The 25,473-nt window shown below is 40.8% G+C and overlaps 2 protein-coding genes across 2 annotated transcripts in view; one reads left to right on the top strand and one right to left on the bottom strand.

The window, feature by feature from the left end:
- COA1 (cytochrome c oxidase assembly factor 1) overlaps positions 1-25,473 on the bottom strand; it is a 222,686-nt gene that overhangs the window by 172,560 nt on the left and 24,653 nt on the right. The gene's annotated exons all lie outside the window — the stretch shown is intronic.
- VOPP1 (VOPP1 WW domain binding protein) overlaps positions 1-25,473 on the top strand; it is a 67,663-nt gene that overhangs the window by 32,758 nt on the left and 9,432 nt on the right. The window contains exon 2 of the mRNA XM_085320243.1: positions 11,210-11,268. Within this exon, the coding sequence (XP_085176369.1) occupies positions 11,210-11,268 (59 nt within the window). The remainder of the gene's footprint in view (positions 1-11,209; positions 11,269-25,473) is intronic.

Here is a 25,473-nt window from a genome sequence, read left to right as displayed (position 1 = left end):
CTCCCATCGGTGAGTGTACTACTAAGTTTATGTTTGTGGTTACAATATAAAGGGTTATCTGTCTTCACAAAACTATCCTGAAAAGTTTTAAGAACAGTGAGGCTGTTTTGGTGCCTTCATTCTGTGATACTGCTTCCAGTCTGGAATGAAGGCTGTAGCGCCTGGAAGAGTGAAGCGATCTATGTCAGCCGGCAGCTCTGTGAACAGAGAGGCAGCAAGCCAAGTTGCATCCTGCGGAAACAGAAGCAATGCTCTTGGTACCTCTGGAATTACCCACTGCTTTCACAGGGATTGAATTTTCTCCATAAGTTTGACTTGCACAACATTGTCAACACTGACCAAATGTGTGTGTGTTCTGTGCTTGTTTCTGAGCTATTGCCACCATTTCCATCTGTTAATGTGGGCAGGCTACTGTTAAAATCCTCAGTATTTTCAGTCCAGTTGAATAATTTTCTAGCTGTTAGATATCTAAATTAAACATTTATGGCCATATCTCGTGCTGTTATCCATTCATAGCAGTGCCTCCAGGCAGGAATCTTTAAAGTTTTTGGGGGAGCGTGGACCACATGTTAATGGAGAGCAAGTGTTTCATTTGTGCAWCATCTTACTCTTGCAGGTCTCAGTTGAAGAACATCCCTAATGTAAACTCAGATATTCTTTGTGAGGAAAACAATCTTAGTGAAGAGACTGTGATATCTCTGTGAAAGGGAGAGGGGAGTTCATTGCAGCATCTTGACTTTTTTTGTGTCTCGTCAAGTCATTTTCCCATTCCTTTGTGTTCTGTTATCTGCAAGCAGAAATAAAGGACAGCATAACATCAAGTGAACCACAGACTGCTAGTATAGTAACTGGAGGTTCAACAGTGATGGTTAAGAAACTTGCACTGTAACTATTATGGGAAAAAGCTGAAAGCTTGATAGCCCCAAGAAAATCCACAAGGCATATGGCAGAAGGATGTTTGGGCAAGGAGTAGCATGCACTGATTGAACAACAGTGGAAGTATGGAAAAACCTATCACCATCCAGAATATCCTTTGTCAGGTTGTGAAGTGGGTGGATTGAGAAGTGAAAAGCAGTATGAGTTGAGCCAAAATGTGATTGCTGTACCAAGAATTTATTTGAATTTGATTATATGCATCTAGTATCTATCTACATAGTTATCTTTGGAACCTGCCGCAGATATTGCCCCCCCCACCTCACCTCTCCACATGATTTTAACACAGCTTCCTGGAAAAATGCAGATGATCACTAAAACTGAGGAACTGATGTTTTCAGAAAAATGACAGATACTGGTATGTTTTTGATTTAAATGAAAAGATTTGTCAACACTCTTAGTGGATTATGTTGACATCAGCACATTAGACAAATGAGGACACAGGAAATTATTGTTTAGGTACATTCACACTCCTAATAAAAGGAAAATAGATGTTACGGTCTTGTGTAAGAAGTTACTTCATTTTGAAAAATGTCTTGCCATCAGTAGGCATTGTTACGTTCCAGAAATGCTTGATTATTTATTTATTTGCACTTCTGTTTTTCTTTTTTTTTCTTTTTTTTTTTTTTTTAAATGGGACATACTCCAAGCACAAATACTTAATATTTCTTCCTGTTCAAATAAGAAGCTGTGAGATATAACTCTTGGGTTGTGTGTAGACTGGACTTTAATAATTACGTGCTTTCACTGTGGCACTGCATCATACTATCTAAATGAGAGTCAGCTTAGGTTCTTAGTTTAATTTAAATGGCATAGATGCTTCAGTCTAGGTGAATATCTACCCCAAAACCACAATAGAGTATCTTCCTGAAAGCTTGAACTGACTTGTTTGCCCTAGTCTATTTTGCTGTTTCTTTTTTTTGAGGAGAGTTTTGGTCTGAGAAAGAGACATATTTGCTGCCAGTCAGTAAGAACTTTCATAGATTGTGCAACTAGATGTGTGCAAGATTAGAAAAACTTGATTATTAGTTCTGTAACTGTATGGATATTATATAACATAACTAGTTCCAGGCCCATGAACTCCTCCTTATGTTCTAGGGACTGAATCCCAAAGCAAAGTGTTCTCTGAACTGCAAGCTGCAAGCTATATTTCAACATTTTAATGTTCACATTAAAACATCTCTGCCCACTGAGCTAGCCTTACAGATCAGGCCAAGTTGACCTTTGATGCGTTAGTGTGTGAGTTCCTGTGTTTAGTGCGTGGTGTAGATAGTCTAATGCTGCTGGCCCAAGTGAACTAAAGGTTCTCCAGGACCGCTTAATCATTAGGATAGACTTGACCTGCATCATAAATCATAGGTCTGTGCTTTTCTCTTGGGAGACAGAAACACCTTGTGAGGATGTGGACAACATGGTAGTGATAGCTGTTAATGAAAATACCTGTAGGTAAGCTTCTGCTGGCTAGGCTTACTATTAAGCGAGTGGGAGCTGACCAAGAACAATGTTCTCTCAATAGAGTGTTAAAGCAGATACTACTTCTCAAAGAAGCATTTGGATTCTGACGTGTTGGCATTCCTCAGAAGCTGGTTTTCAAATATCAGAATGTTTCCAAGGTAACTTCTTTAATCTCTGCTGTATTCAGCTATTTGCCCATTTAATACATTTGCCRTATGTAATCCAATTTAAAATGAACAGATGCTCCTAACCACAGTATAACATTAAGCATGCTGGGTTCTAGAATAAGCTGTCATAAAAGTCAGAAGTTGCTTTGGCCTTGCATGCCTCACAGTGGAACAGCAGTTAGATGATCAATATGTCATCACTACTGTTTTCTTTTGTCCCTTGCACCGGGTGTGTCCCAGACTCTGTATCTTGTTCCTTTGAGATTGAGGAGTCATTGCCTTCAGTGATACAGCTGTTTCAGGWCTTTCAAGGCACAAGGATTTTGATGCAATATCTGCAGGTTTGGAATAAATATTTCAGAAACTGAAAGTAGAAAAATTTTACTTGAATAAACAAATATTYTGCCTTCCAATGGCTATTCATAAAGAAGGACCCGAGGAAGATGTATATAACTAGATTAAATGTCAAGARTGAAAAATCAGGTTAGTTGGAAGAGGAGCGAGAACTGCTGTGGTTATGCAGCTGCACTCTGCCCTGTCAGCTCTCCAGAGTAAATGAGAGTGTGAGAGATGCATAACATGAACTGAACAAAGCCCAGGAACTCCCTAAGCAACTGCCCTGAGTCATTGCAACCATGAAAGATATCTACTCTCCCTCAGGCATTGGTAGGCTGCTCTAGTTTAACTGACCAGCATCTGTAGCACAGTGCTGTTGTCTGCTCTGCAAATGACCAAGAAAATTGAGTTCTGAATCCATCTTCCTTTATTCAATCTTTCTTTGCTTTGCTTTTATTGTTATGGGAGATGAAAGACAGCCCCTGAGGATTTAACTACTAGGTAATATAAAGGTTGTTTTCATTTTGGGRATGGTAAAGGGTAAGAACGTGCCAGTTCAGCATGAACTGAATGGAGTGAATATTGGCATGTTTTAGATAAAAATGAATAAAACTGAAATCTAAACTTTATTCTGAATAGTACTTCAAATAGTGTCGCTTTCTGAGAGGAGTCAGTGCCTAGGAGTAGTGCTGCAGGTAAAGCAAACCTCCAGTTCTTAGTCAAAGGAAAGCAATTTTGATGTCATGTGATTCTGTGATATGTATCTTGATGGTAATAAGCAAAGTGTTACCTATGATTATTGCAGGCTTAAAAGTAAAATCTTTTTGTCCATCTTTCGTTACCTGAGGAAGCTAGTATCTTTCATTTTGTTTTTAGAGAGACTGAGGGAGGAGATCATAAATATCCTCACTTCTGGCATATTCCTACTTTCAGTTCCTGGTAAATGATCCCTCCCTACTCACCCCATTTATGCATTGTTTAATAACACCCCATTTATGCATTGTTTAATAAGCTGACTTACGACTTTCCCTGCTGCTAAAGAATGCAAATAATAACCCTGTTTGCAAGCACATATAAAAGGAAACAGAGTAACTGCAGAAGCTAAATCCAATTTTTGAACTATGGAATCTACTCAGAATCATTTGGAATAGATTGACTGCTTCTAGTGAAGCAAGGAGAACGTTACATCTGTTTTCTTCTTTTCTCCCAGCTGGAAGAAAAGACTCTACCCAAACTACCCCCCAGGAAGTTGCAGATACTCCAGTGGCATGTTGAATCCTTTTGCCTTTTTTTTTCTTTTTTACTTTTGCTTTTTTTTTGGGGGGGGTGGATGCTTTCAATCTGTGGCATGCTTCATACTTTCTTACAGAATTACCATATAGAATTTTCTGTATAAGATCAGTTCCACCAAGAAGGTTTAACATGCTCCCCCTGCCCCCAGCTTTTGTATCTGTACAAATGCTGCTGAGTTAATGAATGTGGAAATAAGAATTTAAAAYAAGTCCTAACCTTCTCTGGTATTAAGGCACATCTCTGTCAAGTATTTGACTTGACATCTTCACCTAGATCCGGGTTGGAAATTTCRCATAACTCTGCTTTCCAAAACGGTTTGAAGAAGATTCAGTAGAACTGTTCCATTCAAGCCAGTCAGATGTTGTTGTTACTCGTTCCTCTTATCAGTGCTCAAATACACCGCCAGCTATTTAACAGACTTACTGTTCTACTGGTTGGGGACTGCTGCACRTGAGAAGGCAGTGAAGAGCCTGTGTGTGAGAGGTTGTATATTTGCAATTTACTGCCATATTTCAAAACATTCTATAAACGTGTGTATACAGAAACGAAGTACGCACATAGGTATTTTTGAAACCCTCGTGAGGTGAGGTACGGAGCCGCTGTTCCACGTGGCGAAGCCGCGCTGCGGGAGCGGCGCTGTCCGCGGTGCTGAGCCCCGGCCCCGGCCTCGGCCCCGGCCCCGGCCCCGGCGCGGGCGGGCCCGTGGCGTTCGGCTGCTGCGGGATCGCGCTGGGGCTGAAGCGCGCTTACAGTTTGCTGCCTAATGGCCAAAGGAAGGGGGTGGGGTGGGGGGGGAAGGCCGTCAACGACTTCTGAAATGGCATGCAAGGGGTATTTGTGTTTCTTTTGTGGAAAAGGTTAATAGAGCTAAAGGTGAAGTAATACTTTTTAGTGGGAGAGTATCTAATGCTAAGCTCACATTAATTCCAAATAAAATATGTGATGATTAATGCTTGTACTCTGAGCACCAGAAGAATTATTGAGTATCAGCTGCTGGTGCTGAAATTTTACTAAATACAGAAGAATAAATTCAAGGTGGGACATGTAGCTTCTGTTAGGAATCCTGTATGGATAGTAATCCTTTCTTTTTTTCTTGAGAACAGCAAAAAAAGATTGGCAAGAAACAGCTCCTTCAGAAATATATAATTGGAGTTGTATGACTTTTTAAACTTGGGGCCTTGATAGAGTGACTGTATGTCTGAACTAGTATCCATTTCATTTATTGTTTAATAGGAGGGAAGGCTTGAAACTAGTAATGGGTAGAGGAATCAGTAACCTATTATACAGAAGTCTTCTGACATATCTTCGTTGGCTTAGTGAATAAAAACTGCTAAAGACCAGGATTATGTTAAAAGTAAAGCTGCTCCTGACTTTTGCAACAGGAGTGTTTGTTTAAATCATTTAAGTCAATTTTTTGGAATAGTTTGGAGAGGGGTCAGTTTGGCCTCATCTGTTAGCATCACCATGGAAGACGCAGGGATGAATTGTGATGGATTCAGGCAAGGCTAAAACAGAATGTATTTTCTGTAGTAAATTGTTTTCACCCTTAGGCTGTACTTTTCAGTCTCGGTATATGTTGTCCTTTACTTAAATGGGTGAGTTTATGCCCTCTGTGGGCATTCATCTGGCTATGGAAGACCAGGAAGCTCATCTTCTTGTCTCCGCAAAACCAATCTTTCAAATTTTCGGCATGGAGAAGTCCCTCTGATTTCAATGCACCATACCTGATCAGCAGCTTCTATCTCATAATACTTTCAGTTCTTGTCTAGGGGCTGAAATGGATAGTGTTCTGCTAACTGATACAATTTTAAAGGTCAAATATTGTACAATATTGTGAATAACAACAGCCAGTAACATCCCTCCTGGAACTGATTATTTAGTCTGGAGTGAATCACATTGTAGACTGCCCCATCTTTTTATCTGCATTCCATATAGCAGCTGCCAGGTGCAGTGACCAATAACTGGAACAGATCTATGCAGGTGAGTTCTTGCAAGAAGCTTTCTGCAAGAGAGGCAGCAGGCATAGCCAGCTGTTTCTCAGATGTTGTGGGACCATGTGGTGAGAAAAAGTGTTATCCTTCCCGTATCCTCAGTTAGTAGTTCTGATCTGGCTGGAATACGGAATTCTGGGAATAACTTGGAATAGGAAATCTTTTCCTAAATCACGCTGTGTGTTGTTGAAAAACAATGAGGTCTTATTCCAAGTTTCAGATACAGTTTTAGTTCTTTCTTCCTGTTCATCTATGGATAAATAAATTCCAGCAGAGTGTCGGAGCCTGTAGCCACAAGAACGAGATTTGGATCAACCTGCACTCTACCAATATGTAGGATATACCCAATGGGATGAGAGGATTTATCTCAGTTGGTTAGAGCGTGCTGCTGCTAATGCTAAGGTTGTGGGTTCAATCCCTCTATGGGCTACGCTGAGGGTTGGCCTAGATGATCTCCAGAGGTCCCTTCCAACCTTACCATTCTATGATTCTGTGATTTAACAGCCACTGACTCTCTGAGTCATCCYAGAATGCTAGGAGCCATTTCTGTCTTGTCAGTATGGCAGGTCACTTGGTTAGATTCCTGCTTTTGTTGTTGTTGTTGTTCTGAATTTACCTATTTGAGCTCTCGGAATTGTAATCCATAATGGAAATTGTACTGTAGCATCTAGCTTTCTCTCTGGTCAAAAGGAGAGAGCTAGCCACTCAGTTACTGGTAACTAATAGTTTCACTGACTTGGTGATCAATAGCAGACCTGTGTCTCCTACCGAATCTGGTTTTGAGCAGATGTCACAAACTCGGTCTGAATGTTCCTTCACAGTACAGACACCCGTCTTCCTCCCTTCCTCCCACTCCAAACCATTCCATCCACCAAAGACTTCTTTTTTTTTTGCTTCCCATAACAAAAATAAATTGTGCTTTTACTGGAAAGTATTTGCTATGTGTAGATGGGGTTATAATGGTTTTCTGAAGCTCTAGTAAAAGCACTGGGCATGAATCCACTGCTGCTTTGATTACAAAGAGTGATTAATTGATCAGACAGGTCTCTGTGTGTTTGTTTTGGGGGGCTTTTTTTTGGTTTTGGTTTTTCGTTTTTGTTTGTGTTTTTTTTTTTCTTTTTTTTCCCTGTGAACTGAAACATAACGATGTGCAGTGTGAAGGATATTCTTTCTAGACAGTATATCTGCAAATCCTACAAGGCATAACTAATGATCTGAAGAATACCTTCAGACATTCAGTAAGCAGGCTGCCTGCTTTCTCTTCCCCCACACCGTCTGYGCACACATACTTGTATTCTATATTTTATGGTATGATCAAAACCAATCTTTGGTTAATGTTTTAGTAACTTCTTCTCTTCTTCATTGTTCTTAGTAGCCACAGCAGCAGCATTTGCAGTTTCAATCTGTGGCAGGAAGCATGTTTCCTTTCTTAGAGGAAACCTGAATGAGTCTAGAGGCCACAGAAAAGCACAGCTTGCAGTTCATGTTACTGCACTCAGTAAAAGCAGGCTACAGGAGAGATGATGATTTAAAAAAATATAGTCTCATATGGTTTTTCTCTTTTTCCAAATACCACAGTTTTGAGAAATGTTTTCAAGCATCTGGCTAATTCACATACCATTAATTCTCTAGAGATTGCACATGCACATCCAATTAGACCTGCATCATTTATTTAAAAAAATGAACATACATACTCCTGCATTTATTTATATTTTAAAGCTGTGTCAAATTGATAAAGGATGTAGAAGAAATTCTATATCCAAAATGTGGAGACATGTTCCTTTAGAAAAGTTAAAAGCATCAGCAGGGCCATAACTAAGCTTAGTTTAAGAACCATAAACACACTTTTAGCTGTTAGGTGAATGGTTTCTTAAGACACGGACAAACATCTATTAGAAATTCTTTGGCTATGTAGTCTGTCTTCATACAGGAGCTAGTAGAGTGGGCACCAACCCTGACATCTGAGGTCCTTTGTGTCACAGTAATATGAATAATCTTTCTTTACTTTGTTTCTGCTTTGTAAACTGAAGTGAGTTGCTGCCAGTTGAGGTTTCTTAGCTAACTTGAGAGCTTGAATCTGAATTATCTCAAAGAACTGCAAGGACGCAATCCTTGAGGTGAGGATTGAAACTGAATGCTGCTAGAATACTTTCCGTTGTGTACTTGTATGACACTGCAGCAGCTTTACTAAGAGGCCAGTGTACTCGCTCAGAAGAAGAATTTGGATCTTGATGAGAGACAGATGATCATAGTCTGTTTCAAAGGATGTGTGTGGGATGGGAAGAATTAATCCATGTCCTAGCTGCCCTGTTCATCTCTCTGGTATCTGAGTACTAAAGAGATTTAAATCCTTAGAGGCTGGGACATTCTCTTCTTCTCTTTATCAGTGAATTCCTGTGAGGTCTGTTAACCAGCAATACAGACTGTGGTTTGTAGCCTTCTGTTTTATGTCAGAGTTTACTCAAATAATGTCTCTGTGGAGATCAGTGGGAGTTTTAACTAAGGAAGGACTGCAGCACTTTGTCCAATGTAGGCAAATCTTTCTGATAAATACTGTATATCGCATTCTGCTCTGCTGCTTGCATTTGAGGTCTACTTGTTTGTTTGCCTGATTCCTATGTAGGAGAGCCAAACAACTTCCATGCATTATTCATATTACTGCAATAGTAAAAACCACCAGAATCACAATTGGCACTGACTGCGCTAGGTCCCATGTAAGGACAAAGCCATGCCTTGAAGAATTTTTAGAATATGTATCTAAGCCCTGTAAGCTAGAAGGAAGCTTGTTATTAGCAAAACTCTTCTAGGCTGAAGCCCTTGTTGTGGTAGCAGTAAGCATATGTGACTGTCTGAAACAAAGAAGTCAAAAAAATATAAGAAGTAGAAACAGAATTTTTAGAACTTGGAAAAGAGGAAGAATCTTCTCTGTTCATTTTAGAACTTGTAAAGTGGATTAAGGTATAGGGACAGCAGAACAAGTACTAAATATAAATGTCTCCTTTACGTGGGTAAGTAATGGATACGCAGGGCCCATGTGTTCTGAAACATTGCTGGGAGAGTATCAATTAAAACACTTGAGATGGACAAAGACTGTAAGGATGTTAAGATAAACAGTGGATCATATTGATCCATAAGCAGGAAGAAAAACATATACCAGCGTACACCTGAAGCTGAATTCTGCAATGAGACTTCCCAAGGAGTTGACTTGCAAACAATGGCACTTTTGCCAGGGCCTGCTGATTCACAGTCTTCAAAGGCAAAGAGCTGAGGTGTTTTTCCAGCAAATCAGCACTGGACACACTGGATTTACAAAAGTGCTATGTTTGCAGGGTGGCACTGAGAGCAACTTATCCCCTTTCTGATTTCAGATTAAAGGGAAACAGCATACTGATGAACAGATTCAGAAGGAAAGTTTAAGAACTTGAAGCTTTGAAGAAAGAAATGAAAAAAAAGGGGTGGGGGTAGGGCAAATGTGGAGGTTAATATTTGGAGAACAACCACTTGCTCCCCCAGCAGCTATGGAGCTCTCCTACTTTAATACTGGCACCAGTTTTGGAARGAAATGAGGCTTCCACTGTTTTTATCCTAAGGAAGACACTACAATCCTTTCGGCAGCACCCAAAGCTTGTGCAGCTTGAAGGCTAGTGTGAGCGCTTGTCATATAATTAGTGGAAAGGTCTGATCACATGCATCAAAAATCTATCTTCTCCTCCTCCTTCCACACCTCCTGCTCTAGTCTTAACAATTTAATCCACAGCAGTTTGTCTTCATGGGCTGTAATTGATCTGTCTGTGATTTGGCTCATCAGATGCTCATTAAAGAGCTTGCAGCCTTTGCTATTCATGAGGACTGAGAGTCAGAGATGTAAAAACTCTTTGTCTTTGTCTTAACTGGATTCATTTAGTATTCTGGGATTCAGGAAGGCTAATAAACTTATATGAGCTATTATTTAAAGGTGAGCTGCCAAGAGAACACGAAGGATGATCCAAGCACTGCGGATGCACCAAGTGCTCTCTGACATTGGGTGTCAGGTGTGAGCAGCAGAGAGAATTGTTAAAACCACAGCAAGGTGTTTCCTTGCTACTCTGTGGAAGATGTCTCAGTGGAAGATGTCTCAGAATGCCCTGTCTCTGCATGATCAGATAATACAGCTTGTGGTGGAGCTGCTGCAGCAATGTCTGTAATGAATACAGTTTTTAATGCTAGGGATGTCAGCAGGATATGCAGAAATATTGCGTGCATCATATATACAATTTGCGCTTGACATCTGGTTTTCCTTTTTAAGTATCAGTATTGTTCTTGGTTGTTGTCTCTACTCTGGCAGTGCCTGAAATGATGTGCATTTCCCACGTTGCTTGCACATGCATGCAGAGAAAACGCCCGTCACCATCCTTTAAAAAGGATATACTGACAGTCTGCAGAAGAGAATAATACTACTGGGCTGCAGAAAGCAGTTTCCTTTCCCAAATGCTTTAATGAACACTTGAAGCAGTTCCAGGCTGTAGGAAAATGAGATGCTGTCCTAACATCAGTTCTCTGTTTTGTTCCTTTCTGAGCCTGACTCTGCACGTCAGAGAATTCCATAAAGATGAATAATTCCTTGCAATTAATTGTGCAGACATATGTCTAGTGTTGCCTAACTGGGGATGTCTTGGAGTTTAAGTGACTATAACCACAATAGACTCTTAAGTTCCCCATATTCTTGAGATTCTTTTAAGACTCCAGTTCTGCCTGGAAGTATGTGCATTTGGAGCCTGTGTCTTGGCAGAGTCTAGTGACTACGGTTGTGTGTTGTGTGAACCTGTGGGGCTCCACAGACAGAGCTCAGATGAAGCATCTGAACCTTTACAGGGCACATTATAGTTCAAGTTAGCTAATTTCCCAGTTCCTTTATGTTTTAAATTTGTGAAGTTATTGGGAATAGAAATCTTTAATTGCTCAAAATTACAGTATTTATAAATATTCAAAGCTTGTGTTTGTAATCACATGTTGTCCTATGTAAATATTAATACCATTCTTTTTCTTTCTTTGTAGTGTACAGAGGCCAAAAAACATTGCTGGTACTTTGAAGGATTATATCCTACATATTATATGTAAGTAGTCATCACTTTCCTTTGTGTTTCCAAGTGATGATTAGATTCTCTTGGCTCTTAGTGTTATTCTGTCACTAATTATACTTTTTTCCATCTCTTGGGAAAAAGTATAATTACTTTCCCCTTTCCTCTCTTGGGGAAAAAGAAAAAGGTACATAAACTCATTTCCTCACCATTTCAGGCTGCTTTTCCTGTTGAAAACAAAACATAAAATCTTAAAAATGGTTCTTACTTCAAAATGGTGAAAGGAAACACAGGCAGAACTGTGTGAGGAGAGAGTTGTCCCTTTGCTTTGAAAAAGGGCAGGTAGTCAGGCAGAATACCAAGAATGCTTTGAAAATAAGTTTGTCCCTGTGGTAATACCATGCTTTAATTTGGGGAGCTGACATGATTTGTTATCCATGGCATAGCTCTCCTTTTGCTGACTGGCATCTACATTTACATCAGGTTTGGATGTGAACCTAATGTCAGTGAGTTGTAGGTGCATGATTCAGGGTCTTTCTGAACTACAGTTTTCTCTGACTTGTATTGCCCAGAGCAACAACAAAGAGGTGGGAGAAATATGTGTGTGGGAGGAATTGTTCCCACGAGGGGAAAAAAAAAAGTGGGGGGAGGGGAGGGGAAAGGRATGGAGGAGTAGGTAGCAGCACAGGTCATCTGTTTTCTGAGCAAACTCTTCCTTGCTTAAGGATTGGAAATTACAGTAATCCTTATGCTGCCCAAGCACCTCCCTCCCATTTCTTCTCCACCTCCACTTCATCTGCCAGAAACAGGAGAGAAATGGTAGAGACAAAAAGCAGCCAGGAAACTAAGCAAGAAACAAAGCTTACTGAAAGAATGAACCATTTACTGTGTGATTTAATCATCTGTGCTCGAGAATATGAACCGGTTAGGAAGTGTTTGTGCCTACAACTTACTGTCTTCTTATGAAGTGACTAAAATGTTGAGAATTACTCATAAATGGTTGGCCAGAACAGATGGATGAATTTAAATAAGTTAATTTTCTTTGCATACTAATATCATCAGGACTTTGGTTCCACCTACATTTTATTTTATCTTGCTGCAATGTGGGAAAGGAGCTGGGATGTTACAAAAATCCTGCCATACCTTGACATTCAGGAGCGCATTATTCATCATCACCTTGGTGTTCTGCTTACATTTCTGCCCACACACTTTTGCAGCCAACATTTGTCTCGCTTGCTAACACAAAAAGGTAGCTGTTTGGATTTTGGGTGTTAGCTCAGACTCTTCACACCACAGGTAAATAAATAGACAGCAAGTCCTGCAAAAGCAAAGGGTTCAGAGAGGAGGCTAACAGTCCACAATAGAGCTGACACAAAATTGCTTTCTCTTTGGTTTCCTTTTGGTTACTAGTTTATTGCTTTCTTTGTGTGCTGAAATGGATTATTCTGTAGAAAAGCAGTGTGTTTATTTTCCAGTCCATCAGAGAGGTTAATTGGAAGTGAACACAGCTCTGGACATTGAAAGTTGAGCACTACGCTGAGAATTGGGAGAGCAGCAATAGTGCTGGTGGGTTGTTGCTAAAAACAATTGTTTGGTTTGGGAGAGGGTTTTTTGACAGGGAGAGAAAACTGGTGTACATTGACTATATCAGGTCGACCAGAAGAACATTACTAGTTATTTTGTTGGTATGATCGTTACTGCAGACCCTGTTAACCAAGATGTTGCATAAATGCATAGCAATTGCCAGTCTGCTGGACAGTCTAGGTTGATGGAAGAAGGAAAGGGCACAGGATGTGGTGTGTGTGCTCAATGATTATTGTGGTGCTGGTGAGCATCATGTTAATGCTGTTATTACATTTGTGAGTTTAAGTGGGAAAGAAGAAACACTAAAGAAAGGCAGTAAGGATTTGGAGAGGATAAAGCTTAAATGGTAGGTGAGGTATGAGGGTAGGTGGGGTGACAAGTGAATAAAAGTGGAAGGGAGGGGAGAGAGGGTATTTGAGCCTGTAAGAGCTCGGCACCTCTAGAACAAGACTGAGCCAAAACTGTAAGAAGTTTGTTGATAYCTGCAGTGTCTGGAGTTTCATGCTTCATTACTTCTGCAATTTCAGTTCCTGTTGGTCAAATCCCTAGCTGGTTCCTACCTGTACTGTCTCTCCACACCTGTATGGCATAGGAGAGGCATAACACAGGTCTGAATGTCTTCTAGGATGAAGGTCTAGGTCACTGACAAGCCAGTCCAGGAGTTTGCAGCTCTCCTGCTTCTCCCTTCCTCTGTCCTAGTCCCATCACTTTGGTACTTGTCTGACCCGTCACTGAATTAATTCAACTTGCTATCCCACAGAAAGTTGTTCATTTTAGCACATTCAAATCAGAGTTTTGAATCAGCATGGTACAATTCTTAGTGAGTGCAAGCACTGGTGAAATGAGAGGGAAGGAGTAATATGCATGTTGTGGAGGAGGAGAGAGACATGAATAGGATCTCTTCTATTAGCATATGGTTAGATGTTAAATCATCCGAAGGCATAGTATGTAACTTCAGGCTAAGAGCATCTCCTCTTTGCAAATCTAGATCTGGAAAGTGCCGTAGTGAACGGACTATATTTTGTCCTGTCACTTTCTGAAGCAGCAAGTCCACAAGAATGCAAATATAGTTAGTCACTGCAGTACATAATATATTGCCTTCTGTTTTCACTGATTTTTCAGTCCCTGGACTGTCATGTCCATATGCTTCRTCTTTTCTGATTAGGTGCCTCCTCCTTCCTACAAGGTGTTGTGTAATAGCTGATTCTCTTTAAATTGCCCAAAGTAACATAAACCCAACCTGGAATGTCACATAAGGTCTGTATTACCTTTTATCAAAAGTTTAAAGGCAGAATAGCTGAGCTAATCTTTCCTGTAAAGGATCTACTGCAGCTACCCAGAGATGGAGATAARACTGTGTCTGCTGATCAAGAGGAGCATGGGATAAGAAGTCAGTGTGCTAAAATAAGTGTACTGGAAATTCACCTAGATTAGGGGACAGCATTTTCAGGGAAAGGACTGTCCCTTTTTTGTGACTTGAGTGTCTTAGTTTTTGATTCTATGTGTCTTTTACTGCACTATTGTAAAAAGAAAAAGCTGTTGGAGATGTTGCTCAATGCTTTCTTAGAATGTGTTGGTTTTGCTTCCTATACTAACAGCTACGGTGAAAATTGGAGGTCTCTATCATTATGGAACTGATCATGTTTCTCTCTGTCCAAGGAATTATACAGCTTTTTCTGTTTCTCTAGTGGACGTAACTATTCTAGCCTTCATAAATCTGCAGTAAGCTTTGGTTTAGTTCAAGTTTCTTCTAAGTATAATTCTATTTCTTAAGGCTAGACTAAGGAACCGATCATTTTCCTAACTTTTCTACCTCTGCTTTATTAATCCATTAACTTAAGATGCCATATATTTGAGACCAAAAGCCAACATGAAAGCTTGCTGTGAATTTTAGAAAGACATTACTGTTCCACTGTTCATACAGAAAATTACTGAGACTGTTCTTAAATTATTTCACCAACCAAACCAATGACTTCTTCATGTGCTAGTTTTCTGAGTCATGTGATATTGTCAGCCTGCTACTTTGCTCCTGCTTCAGCAAAGCACTTATTTTTCTGTGGCCAGGAAAAACAAGCAAACAGAATTAAATTGAGGGAGGAATTAGTCATTGGGTTCTAATTCCCCTCCTTTGGAAAAGCAGAGAGTCAGGTTATCCCTGACTTTGCTTAAGGAGTTAGATCATACTTTTCCTTGTATGGATACACAGAAAGCAGTTCAGAATTAAAGCYGTCTGGACAGACGTGACTCTGATCCTCTACAAGAATCATTGTTCTACCTTTATTTAAATAAACCACCTCAGTCTGCACCACCACTGATCTGCAGTGCTGACAACAGCAGGACAGTCAGGGTTATTTTCTTACCTGCCGCAGAGAATAATGACACAGAACACAATGAATATATTAGGCTGCAAACCCTTCTCCTAAGTCTACACACCACGGTGGCATTTAAGAGAGACTTTTGTTGTTTTTCCACCTCTGAATTGGGAATGAATAGTAGATGGAAGGCTGATTTACATTTTGTTGAGAGCATTTATTGATTGGGAGCATTTTGATTAGAATGAAGGTATCTTTTATTGCAGGAAGAAATATGTTCCAGGGATGACTGACCAGTCCCATAGGCCTGTACTGTTTGTTTTTCCCCTTGTTGTTAGCTACCATCACATCTGAGCATTTAATGAAGTGATAAATTCCAAATGCTAGAACCTGCATGTTTGTAATCCTCTCCTTTTCTCTCCAGACTCTGTGGCATGTTCTACAAAGCAGCACAAATGTTTTGAGTATGAATGCTAAGCACTAAGGCAACGCATATACTGCCACTGATGTCACTGGGTCACASTGAAGGGATTGGCCTGGAGGGAGAAGGGAATTTTGATGTCATCCAGTGTTTGATTAACATTATTTCAGATAATCCTGTTGGCTTATGGTATATTGGTGTTTTTAATGATGTGATACTCTGAAGAGAAGTAGCGAGGAARAGAAAATAATTCTGATTATAGAATCAGAGAATAATTCAGGAGGTCTCCAGTCTAACCTCCTGCTCAAAGCAGAGTCAGCTATGGGGTCAGCCCAGATTGTTTAGGGTTTTATCCAGTTGGGTCTTGAAAACATCCAAGGAAGGAGGGGATGCTTCCCAGGGCAGCCTGTTCCACTGCCTGACTAGTCTTACGAGAGAAAAAAAAAATCCATTCATTGATTCAGAACTTCTTTTGTGTCAGTTTATATGCATTCTCTGTCATCTTCCTATACTGCACCGCAGTGAAGAGCCTGGTTCCAGTTTCTCAATAACTACCTCCTAGGTACTGGCAGGCTGCTCTAGGGTCCCTCTGAAGCTSTCTCTTCTCCAGGCAAACCTTGTTACTTCAGCCTCTCTCGCAGGGCRAGACTTGGTGGCCCTCCACTGAAGTCACTCCAGCTTATCAATGTTTTTCTATTATGGGCTCCAAAACTGGACACACTATTTTAGATGTGGTCCAGTAAGGGCTCACTAAAGAGGAATAGTCACTTCCCTTGATCCTGGCTATGCTTTTGTTGATACAACCCAGGATGCTGTTGGCCTTTATTGCTGCCATGGCATGGTGCTGGTTCATGCTCAGCTTGCTGTTTACCTACTTGACCTTTTCAGCGGAGCTGCTCCACAGCCTATAAGGGATTTCGTCCTTCCCACGTGCAAGACTTCGCATTTGTATGTGCTCAGTTTAATGAGGTTCCTGTAAGGCCATTCCTCCAGCTTATATAGGTCCCTCTGAGTGGCAGGCCTGCCTATGAGCTTGTCGACTGGTCCTCTCCATTTGGTGCCGTCTGCAGACTTGATGAATGCTCTGTCATTACTTCGAGATCATTGATAAAGATGTTAAACAGGACAGGTCCAGACCCCTGTGGAACTCTAATAGGTCTACTGGCTTCCAGTTAGCATATGACCCGTTAACTCCTGGCCCTCTGAGCCCCATTGTCTGACCAGTTTTCTCTACCTGTCTGCCTATCCGGACTGTAACATCCTAACTTGGGCGTTAACTGTGGAAGTACTATGGAAGAGAGTATTGAAAGCCATGCTAAAGTTGAAGTAAATGACATCCACTGTTATCCTAGTTGTCCACAGACTTTATTATAGAAGGCCATCAGGTTCATCCAGAATGATTTATGCTTGGTAAATCCATGCCAGATGTTCCCAATAACTTCTCCTTCTTCATTTGCCTGGAAATATATTTCAGGAGGACTTCCTCCTTGATTTTTATAGTGACTGGCTTACAGTTCTCCAGATCATCCTTCTGACTTTTTTGAAAGATGGATGCAACATTTACCTTTCTCTGGTGACTGGGCCTTCTCCATGACTTTTCAGAGATGCTAAAAAGTGGCCTTGCTATGACACTGGCCAGCTCTCAGCACCCTTGGATGGAGTCCATCTGGTCCTTTKGACTCATATGGGTTAAATTCCATCCATGACTGCTGGTAATTTCCTCTCTCTTGAACCCTGCCTCTAAGCACAGAGATGTGGGAGACTTTGCTGGTGAAAACCAAGGGAAAGAGGCATCGAGTATCTTGGCCTTATCTGTGTGCACTGTCACTAAATCACTCAGCCCACTCAGCAGCAGGCCTGCATTTTCCTTGTTTCTTTGCTTCTCTTAGTGAAGTGGTAGAAGCTGCTCCTTACTGCCCTTGGCATCTCTTGCAAGTGTCAGTTCTAGGTGAGCTTTGGCTTGGAGTGCCAGGTTTTTAAATTCTTCCTTTGCAGCCTATTCCTGCTTTCACCTCCTACATACTGCCTTTTTGCACTGGAGCTCAATCATGGGTTCCCTGCTTAAGAATGCTGTTTCATGTTACTGATGTACTCTTATGTGAAAAACCTCCAGAAGGAAACATGGAAACTTCTCTGGAAGAAAAAGTTATCGTTTCTGCTGAAAAAATATATGAAGATCAACAGAAAAATAGGGGAACACAACCTTGTATATCTCTGTCTCTTATAAACCTTGTTTTTTGAAAGAGGACTTGATTTAATGTTAAAAACATCTTCTGACAGAAGTGCTGTATTTTTAGGCTAATATGTTTCTGCCGTAGATAAGTTTGCTGCATGTAGCAGGCAATTGCACATGTATTCACCTATTTTATGTTGCATAAATCTGTGTATTTTTCAGTTAGAAAAAGAACTGTAGTGTTAACTTAAAAAGTTTTGAACGTGCAAATATTAGCAAAAATACATTCCTGCAGTACATTTGAACAGTCCATTATTTTCTTGTGTTGAAGAAGAACGCTGGTTGTATTCTATTTGTATACTTTTTAATGGTTTTTGAAATAGCTTTCATGTGTGGAAGTTCTCTTTTTTCCCCTCCTTCCCTCTCCCCTTCATTTTGACTCTGTGTATGGTCACTGATTAAATTTTGTTGTATTTATCAGGCGGTCATACACATTTGAGTTTTAAATAAAAGCCCTTAATGAGATAYTTGCCTGGTAGTCTGGCCATAACAATATTTTTGCGTGTTACCAACAACATGAAAAATATTCCAGCTGAAAACAATAGAAAAGCATTTATCTCTTATTGTTATTCAGATAGCTTAGAAAACAGTTCTTTTGTCAAAACATATACAAGAGACTTGGAAAACCCCACAATCTGGGTATTGGGCTTGTTGCATTATGGGAGTTACTTCGTGTGCTCCACATCCTGTTATGTTTACTGCTTTTAATTAAGTTGGCTTTCCTGATGATACACTTAGCTTTCCAATTACAGTTACAGCAGCATGAAATGTCAGCAGGTGTGTGCTTAGGGCAGTAATCTAGCTGTTGATTTATTCTTCCATTTGATTTGAAACCAGCATGGGAGGGAGAGAGGACCCAGTATAATAGTTTTGCATGATTCCAGACCTTTTGAGTGCCTGGCACAGTGCAAAAACAGAGACCTGGATTCAGGCCAGGGCCACCAGTTTAGCTGCAAGCAGCTGCAGGAAGGGCTTGTTTGCATTTGTAGTTCAACTGAAGAACGTAAGTACAGAGTTTGCGTCTTGAAGGAAGACAGCAGTAATCATCACACCATCTGTATAAAAAGGCAACAAAAACCCCACCACCGTTACTTAATCCTGTATAGTCTTAAACTATAATAGTACAAAATATCACAGATAGCTTCAGTGTTCTATGCTATTAAGGTGGTATATTTGTTATTTTAAGTAAAGGACTAGATTCTCTCGATGTTAATGGATCTGTGGATATTGTAGTCCTTACTGTTGTGAACACCAAATTGTTAAATGTCTTTCTACCTAGCTGAATTTTCTCCTATGGATCACGTTCCTAGGTGCCATAGGCACAGCCCAGGGAGAGCTAGAGACCAAATTAACAGGCATCTGATCTTGCTAAGAGTGAATCCTGAGAGAGGAGAAGGGTTTTAGATCACAACCTTTGCAAGGGGTCAAGCAGATGACTTATCTAATTTTAGCTTTGAAGGTACGAGGTATTTCTCAGAGTTGAGGGCTGGCCAGGCATACGTGGTTTATTCTGAAAATGGAGAGGAAGAAGGAAAAGGGGGCAGCCTCTCTCATTCAGTGAAGTACTCCTCTGGGAGGTGAGCACCTGGTGTCAGTTCCTTCTCTGTCTGCTCAATAACAAGCAGAGAACACAGGCCAGATGTCTCATTTCTGGAGGGTGCAGTGGTGGCTTGTCATGTRTGAGCCTCACTTGTTTTCCTCTTGGAGCTGTTGGACTTGAAATATTCATCAGAGCATTGACTATTCCGCATCCTGAGCAAGAACCATAATGCAAGGACAAGGAATAATTTCTTGGTCCCCCTTTTAGTGGGACAGGAAGGTTTGTACCTGGTCTGAGCTCTAGTGAACTGCAACAGGGAGCATTTGCTCTCCCTTAGATAGGGAGACCCTGGATGAAAGAATTGCAAGACTTGGTGGCACCTAAATTTTGGTCATTAGTGTCTGCATCCTCCTCTGTGTTAGGTCCTGTGGTGGTTTGGCAAAGAAAAAAATTTGCGGAACATCAGTGCGTTAAATGCAGGCTGATGGCAATTTCGTGGACATCCATCGCCCCCTGCCAGTAGGCTGCTCATAATCTCCCAAGGCAGATAACTATTAGATGCAGTAGGACTGCTCATCCACTGGGAGCAGTTTGAGATTTGAAGAACTAATGGTGTGTTTAATAAGGGGCCTGATGATTAGCCAGAAGTCCTCATCGCTGCTAGAACAATAAATTTACACTTCTACCTCCAGAAAATCAAAAACTACCACAGTACAAATTATGTATGTCTGTCTTATGTCAGGGCCTGAAATTAGGGTGTTTCTCCGCTCTGTTCTGTTAAATACAGGTCCATAGCTTATGTTAAGAAATGGCTATTTAAGCTGCCAAATGCTGCCACCAATGGTCACAGCCCAAACTGGAACAGTGCTTGCTGTGTTTTGCTGCAGGAGGGTCAGAGAAAATTTCTAGATGGATGTGTACAGGTCAAATCGGTGTGTGGTGAGACTTGCTGAGTTTACAGAGAGCAAGGCAAATCCCTCTGCAGAGCGGCCCTTCTCTTGTGGTCTGGGAAGAGAGGGCTAGGGATATGGCAAGCTGTTGGCTAGCGGAAGGTTCATAGAATGGTTGCTTTGATAGCAGCAGCTGAGCAAATACTTCTCCTCTCATCAGAAGTAGGGGAGGATTTAGTGTATTCTGAGTTCTTGCACAGGTTTAAGAGGCTCTTCACCCAGAGGATAACTGAGAAATAATCCCTCTTTCAGCTGTTGCCGRCTTTTATTTTTCAAGCTTGCCTGAAGGACACAAGCCAAATATCTCGTCTCGTTGTGGGGGGGTTTAGTTGTGTCAAAGCAGAGAGCAATCTAATTTGAGCAAATATAATTTTTATCTGTTGTTTCTACTCTGTAGAAAAATTGACCTGAAAACCTCTTTCCTCCTCTTTGTTTCATGGTTTCTTAGGTGGTTATGAGCTGGCTGATTTATCAGGTACCTGGGTAACTTATCTCTAGTGGTCTCCAGAGTCTCAGAGATACTGTTTTACTTTTGAGTACAGATGTTCCACTGAGGTCACAGCTGCATTCGGGTATGAAGCCGTTATACTCATTGCATATATTTAGTTAAGTCTGTTTCAGTAGCCCAAATCAGGGCTCCATTTTATAAGGCGTTGCTCTTGCATGTGTTGAAAGAGGACCTTTGCTATGTATAAGAAAAGAAGAGAAACACAGAGGTGACTTGCCCAAATAAAGCTGATTACTGACAGATGGGTAACCAGACTGTTACTCTTATGTAGTGAACGCATGATTTCAATCTTTTTCAGTTTCTGGGCCCCTAAAATTCACCAGAAGAGGTGCACGCATTTGCGTGAATTTACATGTAATTGCAGTAAGCTTCTGTGAGCTCTTAGAGATCTTGATTCTCCTTTCCTCGGGATTAGACTACATATGGTAAGATGAAAACCTTTAATAGATCGTTATTAGTCAAAGGTATCTGTGATATGTTTGTGTGGAGTGTGTGCTCCACATGCTCAAACTGGACAATTTTGGGCTCTGGGGCTCGTTGAGCTCTTTGGCCTATCTGTGACTGCAGATAACCACAACAGAGTCATGAACCTCCTGAAAATCGAGCCACTTAGGCAATCACACCTGGGAGCTGCAAACAGCTCCAAGACTGAGAGTAGAAAGATGATGTTGCCTATCACTTTGCTGCACCAGCCAAAGACCCTGCCTGTGATACTGCCCCTTGGGCATTTCAGTCAATGCCAGCGGAGGAATAGAGCCTTTGTCTTGTGGCGTCTTTCTGGAAAGAGATAAAACCACCGTGGGACTCACTGCTGACAGAGTTACTTAGGTAGGACTCTTGATGGCAGAATCGGACTCTGCATTGCGGAGYGTGCTCAGTAATTTCAGTGTTCATGCCCATGTGGGCTGCTGTAGCGGAATGGGTAACTTGAGATAACTTGTCTATAGTGCTGGTACTGTTAAGCTCCTTTACTTATCTGGTCGTCTTCTCCATGTCACCAGTGAACTGGATCTTTCCTTGCATAGCAGTATAGGCAATGACTTTCCTTCAAAAACTACTTTTTATTGAAAGACAGAAATGTACTGAGTAATATCCAGAATGGCCTGAAATGAACTAATTAGCGGTGAAAAAACTTTGTAGAAGAATAATTCCATCTCTTTCAGTTATTCAGTATACCTTCTGTTGATCCTCATCCTTATTGTTAAAGTCTAATTCAGATTTTTATAGCAGAGTAGTCCTGTTGAGTTCAGTGGCTTTATTCCTCATTCACAGCTTATCCAAGCCTCTAACCTTGATCAGAATAGTTTTTGATAGTCACTCTGTGGTGTTTGCCTGCTTTGTTTTTTTTCGTTTGTTTGTTTATTTGTTTTTTGTTCCATGGTTTATCTCTATTTAGCATAACTRCATACTGGCAGCTGAGTTGCAAGTGTTGCAAGAGTTCCAAGATTAAATCTCATTTGATTTTTCTTTTTAATATAATTTTTTTGTTTTACTTTTTTTGTGTTTTTCCATTAAGCAAATCAATGCACTTGTGTCCTTGCACACACATACATTTAGCTATTCGCCATCATCTGTTCAGTAGTAACAGACTCAAACCTTTCGGCTTCAAGGGCTCAGGGGCAGTGGTKTGACCACAGACCCAGGCTTAGGGGCTTGGCCCTTACAGTTCTTTGCCAGCACTTGTGGTCCATTTTCTAGTGTTTTGTCCATGCTGGTTTTAGGACAGCAGCTGGGACTTTCTTAGCTCCATCTGGGAACCTGTTTCGTAGATGCTCATAGCCATTCCTCCCAAATCTTTCTCTTCCGTTCTTTGTTTCAGTCTATTGTTAACTTCCCCTTTCCTTAAACTTACTTCCTGCCTTCCCCCCACCCCACGCTTTGAAAATTGCCAGTGGTTCTTGCGTTCCTGTGAATCCCAGCTAGCACTGTAGATCTTACACATACATGCAGCAGTCATTTCACCTATCACTGGCATGCAGTCTTTTTTGGAGTTAAAATCAGGCTTGTCCACAGGATACTGGTTAGAAATCGTGCAATTTGCTGTTTCAAAAGGAGTTTTGGTTGTTGTAGGGTTTTTTTTTGTTTTTTTTTTCCCTCTCTCCTCCCTCTCTCCCTGGGTCTGCAGCAGCATTTCTGTCATTTTGCGTGGATTAATAATTTATTTTTTGTTTTATTCTTCCAAAAGACATTGTTGATTAAACATCTTGAATGTTAAATCAAGTTTGGGTATAGATGATATAAACAGTCCAGAGGGGAAAACTAAGAATACTACAGTCTCCATTTCAGATGGATGGTRTTGATGGGAAATACCCACACTGGGTGAGGACAGGCAACATTGTCAGAGTGCTACAGTCTACTGAAGACTATAGTCCTTGCTTTATCTCTTTAACTTCTCCAGTTCCCAGCAAGTACCAATCAGGGAATTTATTTTTAGACACTGTTCTTTCCTGCGGCAAGTCTGCTAAGAAGGGACTTGTTCAGCTGTGTAGGTACAAGTATATAAATGGAGAAGCACTTCTGGCCTCTTTCACTGTGCGGTTCTTACTACAGAGCACATGTAAGCATGTGTTTTTTTGTTTTTTTGTTTTGTTTTGTTTTTAACGGGGTCATACCTCATACCCTTCATCTCGTAGGTTGTGCTTTGCTTGTCTGTTAAGGAAAGAAGTTCAGCCTCAGGATTTAAGTGAGGACCTGTACAAAACCCTTTGGTTTTGACTTGTAGCCGTGATGTGACACACAGTGCAACTCTGGTTTCTGGCACAGCAGTGCTTTGGTGTGCTAGCAATAGACGTAGTTGGACATATAGATGCATTCATTTAACTCCCATGAATTATGAATGAAAAGCTGTGCCTGCTAAATCATAAATCACATTGTGGACAGGTTTTAAAAGTGATAATGATGAAGTTGCAGGTTAGCAAAGCAATTACTGGATCATGCCTTATCCTATATGGTGGGTGAAATTTTGTTCTGTGAAGCAAGCAACCACAGCCATCGCCCTAGGGAAATGCAGATTTCAGGATCAGCATTAATGTGTGAAAGAAGGGAATTGGCTTTAGAATAGTCTTTTGTAGGAGGTGAGTTCAGTCTAGTAGAGATAATTTTAATAACTGCATGTCCAACAGAAGAAAGACAAAAACAAAACCTGACCAAGTTTTGGGTTTGGGTTTTTTTTTCCTTAATTTTAAACAACTCTTCCACAGATAAACCTGCCCCAAAGCAAAGTTTTCACCCTGAAGGTGAAGTAACCAGACATTTCAGGGGATCTGTGTAGGGTAACTGCTGGGATTGACATGGAGAAGGTTCTCTAGAATTGGGCACAAGTGCAGATAGAACTGTGCTACCCTATTAAGCAGAGCCAATGCAAATGTGTAACTTCAAGAACGTGTATGTCAATTCAGTAAACTTATGTGTGTGTGCTTAATTGTTTTTTTTCTGAACCAGGGTCTTAGTTCTGCAGGAGGTTGTTGTCAGGAAATAAAAGAGTACATCGAAGACAGATTATGCTTAAGCTTGTATATTGCTCCATTAATAAGCTGATTTTATTTTGTCTTTTGCCTACTAATAGATACAGCTTGTGTAAGTAAATTAATTTTGTTGTAATTAGGATCGATATTGGCAGAAGTTCAGTGTGGTTTTTTTTGTTGTTGTTTGTTCAAATAAGAACAAAAGACTGCTAATACTTCCACAGTATTCTAACAGAAGTATCAGCAAACTGGCCATTTGTTCCTCCAGGCTTTTTTGGGCACTGCTGGTGGAAAATACAAGCAGTTAGCACATTGTCATCGTGGTATCATCCTTGACCCAGGGCTCCTATATACTCATGCATGTTACAGCGCACACGCGTGCGCACACACACACAGTCAAACACCCATTTAATACTTCGGGTAGAAAGTGAAACTGTTTCTAATATGAGATCTCATGGGGATTTCCTTCCGAGTCACGATACTGGCTGCGTTTCTGAGGTTGCCCAGGAGATGCAGTTGTTAGCCTTGGATGAGTTACCCCTCGATGCTCAGTGGCTACTGTAAAATGGAGCTTCTCTAAACACAGCCCTAGGGGGAGACTTCTCAATCTTCTGCATCTTCGTTTGTAGCCATGCTGAAGTACAATCACCGGTGTAGGAGACAAAACTTCTGTTTGATGACCTGTTTGTTTCCCATGCAGTGGTCTTGAGCTTCAAAAACATTCATCAGTTGAGCCTTTCTACCTTGCAGTTCGTACGTTAGTCCTCCTTTGTAGATAGAAAAGCTAACCCACTGAGGCTTTAAAAATGCTGCTGACTTAAAGCCTAGGCAATTTAAAGATTAAAAAGAAGGAGTAATTTCAGGTACTGCACTCATCATAGAGATACTATTTTAATTTTGATGATTTGAATGACCAGAATTACACATTTTAAAATAGCCTTCCCCTATTCCTTCTCACTCTAGAGAAAACATGCAAAATAAACAAGACAAGAGAAGGGGGGCGGAATATGCATATTCTCCATAGGCTCTGTATTTTAGTTGGAGTCTAATAAAAATTAAGCTCTTGGAGCTTGATCTGGGAGAAGACTTTGGGGCTTTCAAGTTGAACAGTAGACCAGGGTCCAGATCCCTGCCGGGTACATCAGCTCCTTGTCCCAGGACATGATGAGGTGTAGGTGGAGCTGGATGGTGCTGAAAGGGCCAGCATGGGGTAGGAGAGAGAAAGAAAT

Source organism: Rhea americana, unplaced genomic scaffold (genome assembly GCF_003343005.1).
Source record: "Rhea americana isolate MKP2758 unplaced genomic scaffold, rheAme1 scaffold_62, whole genome shotgun sequence".
Classification (NCBI taxonomy): Eukaryota; Metazoa; Chordata; class Aves; order Rheiformes; family Rheidae; genus Rhea; species Rhea americana.
Note: the sequence above shows the minus strand (reverse complement) of the source record. Positions and strands in the feature narration are given on the sequence as shown.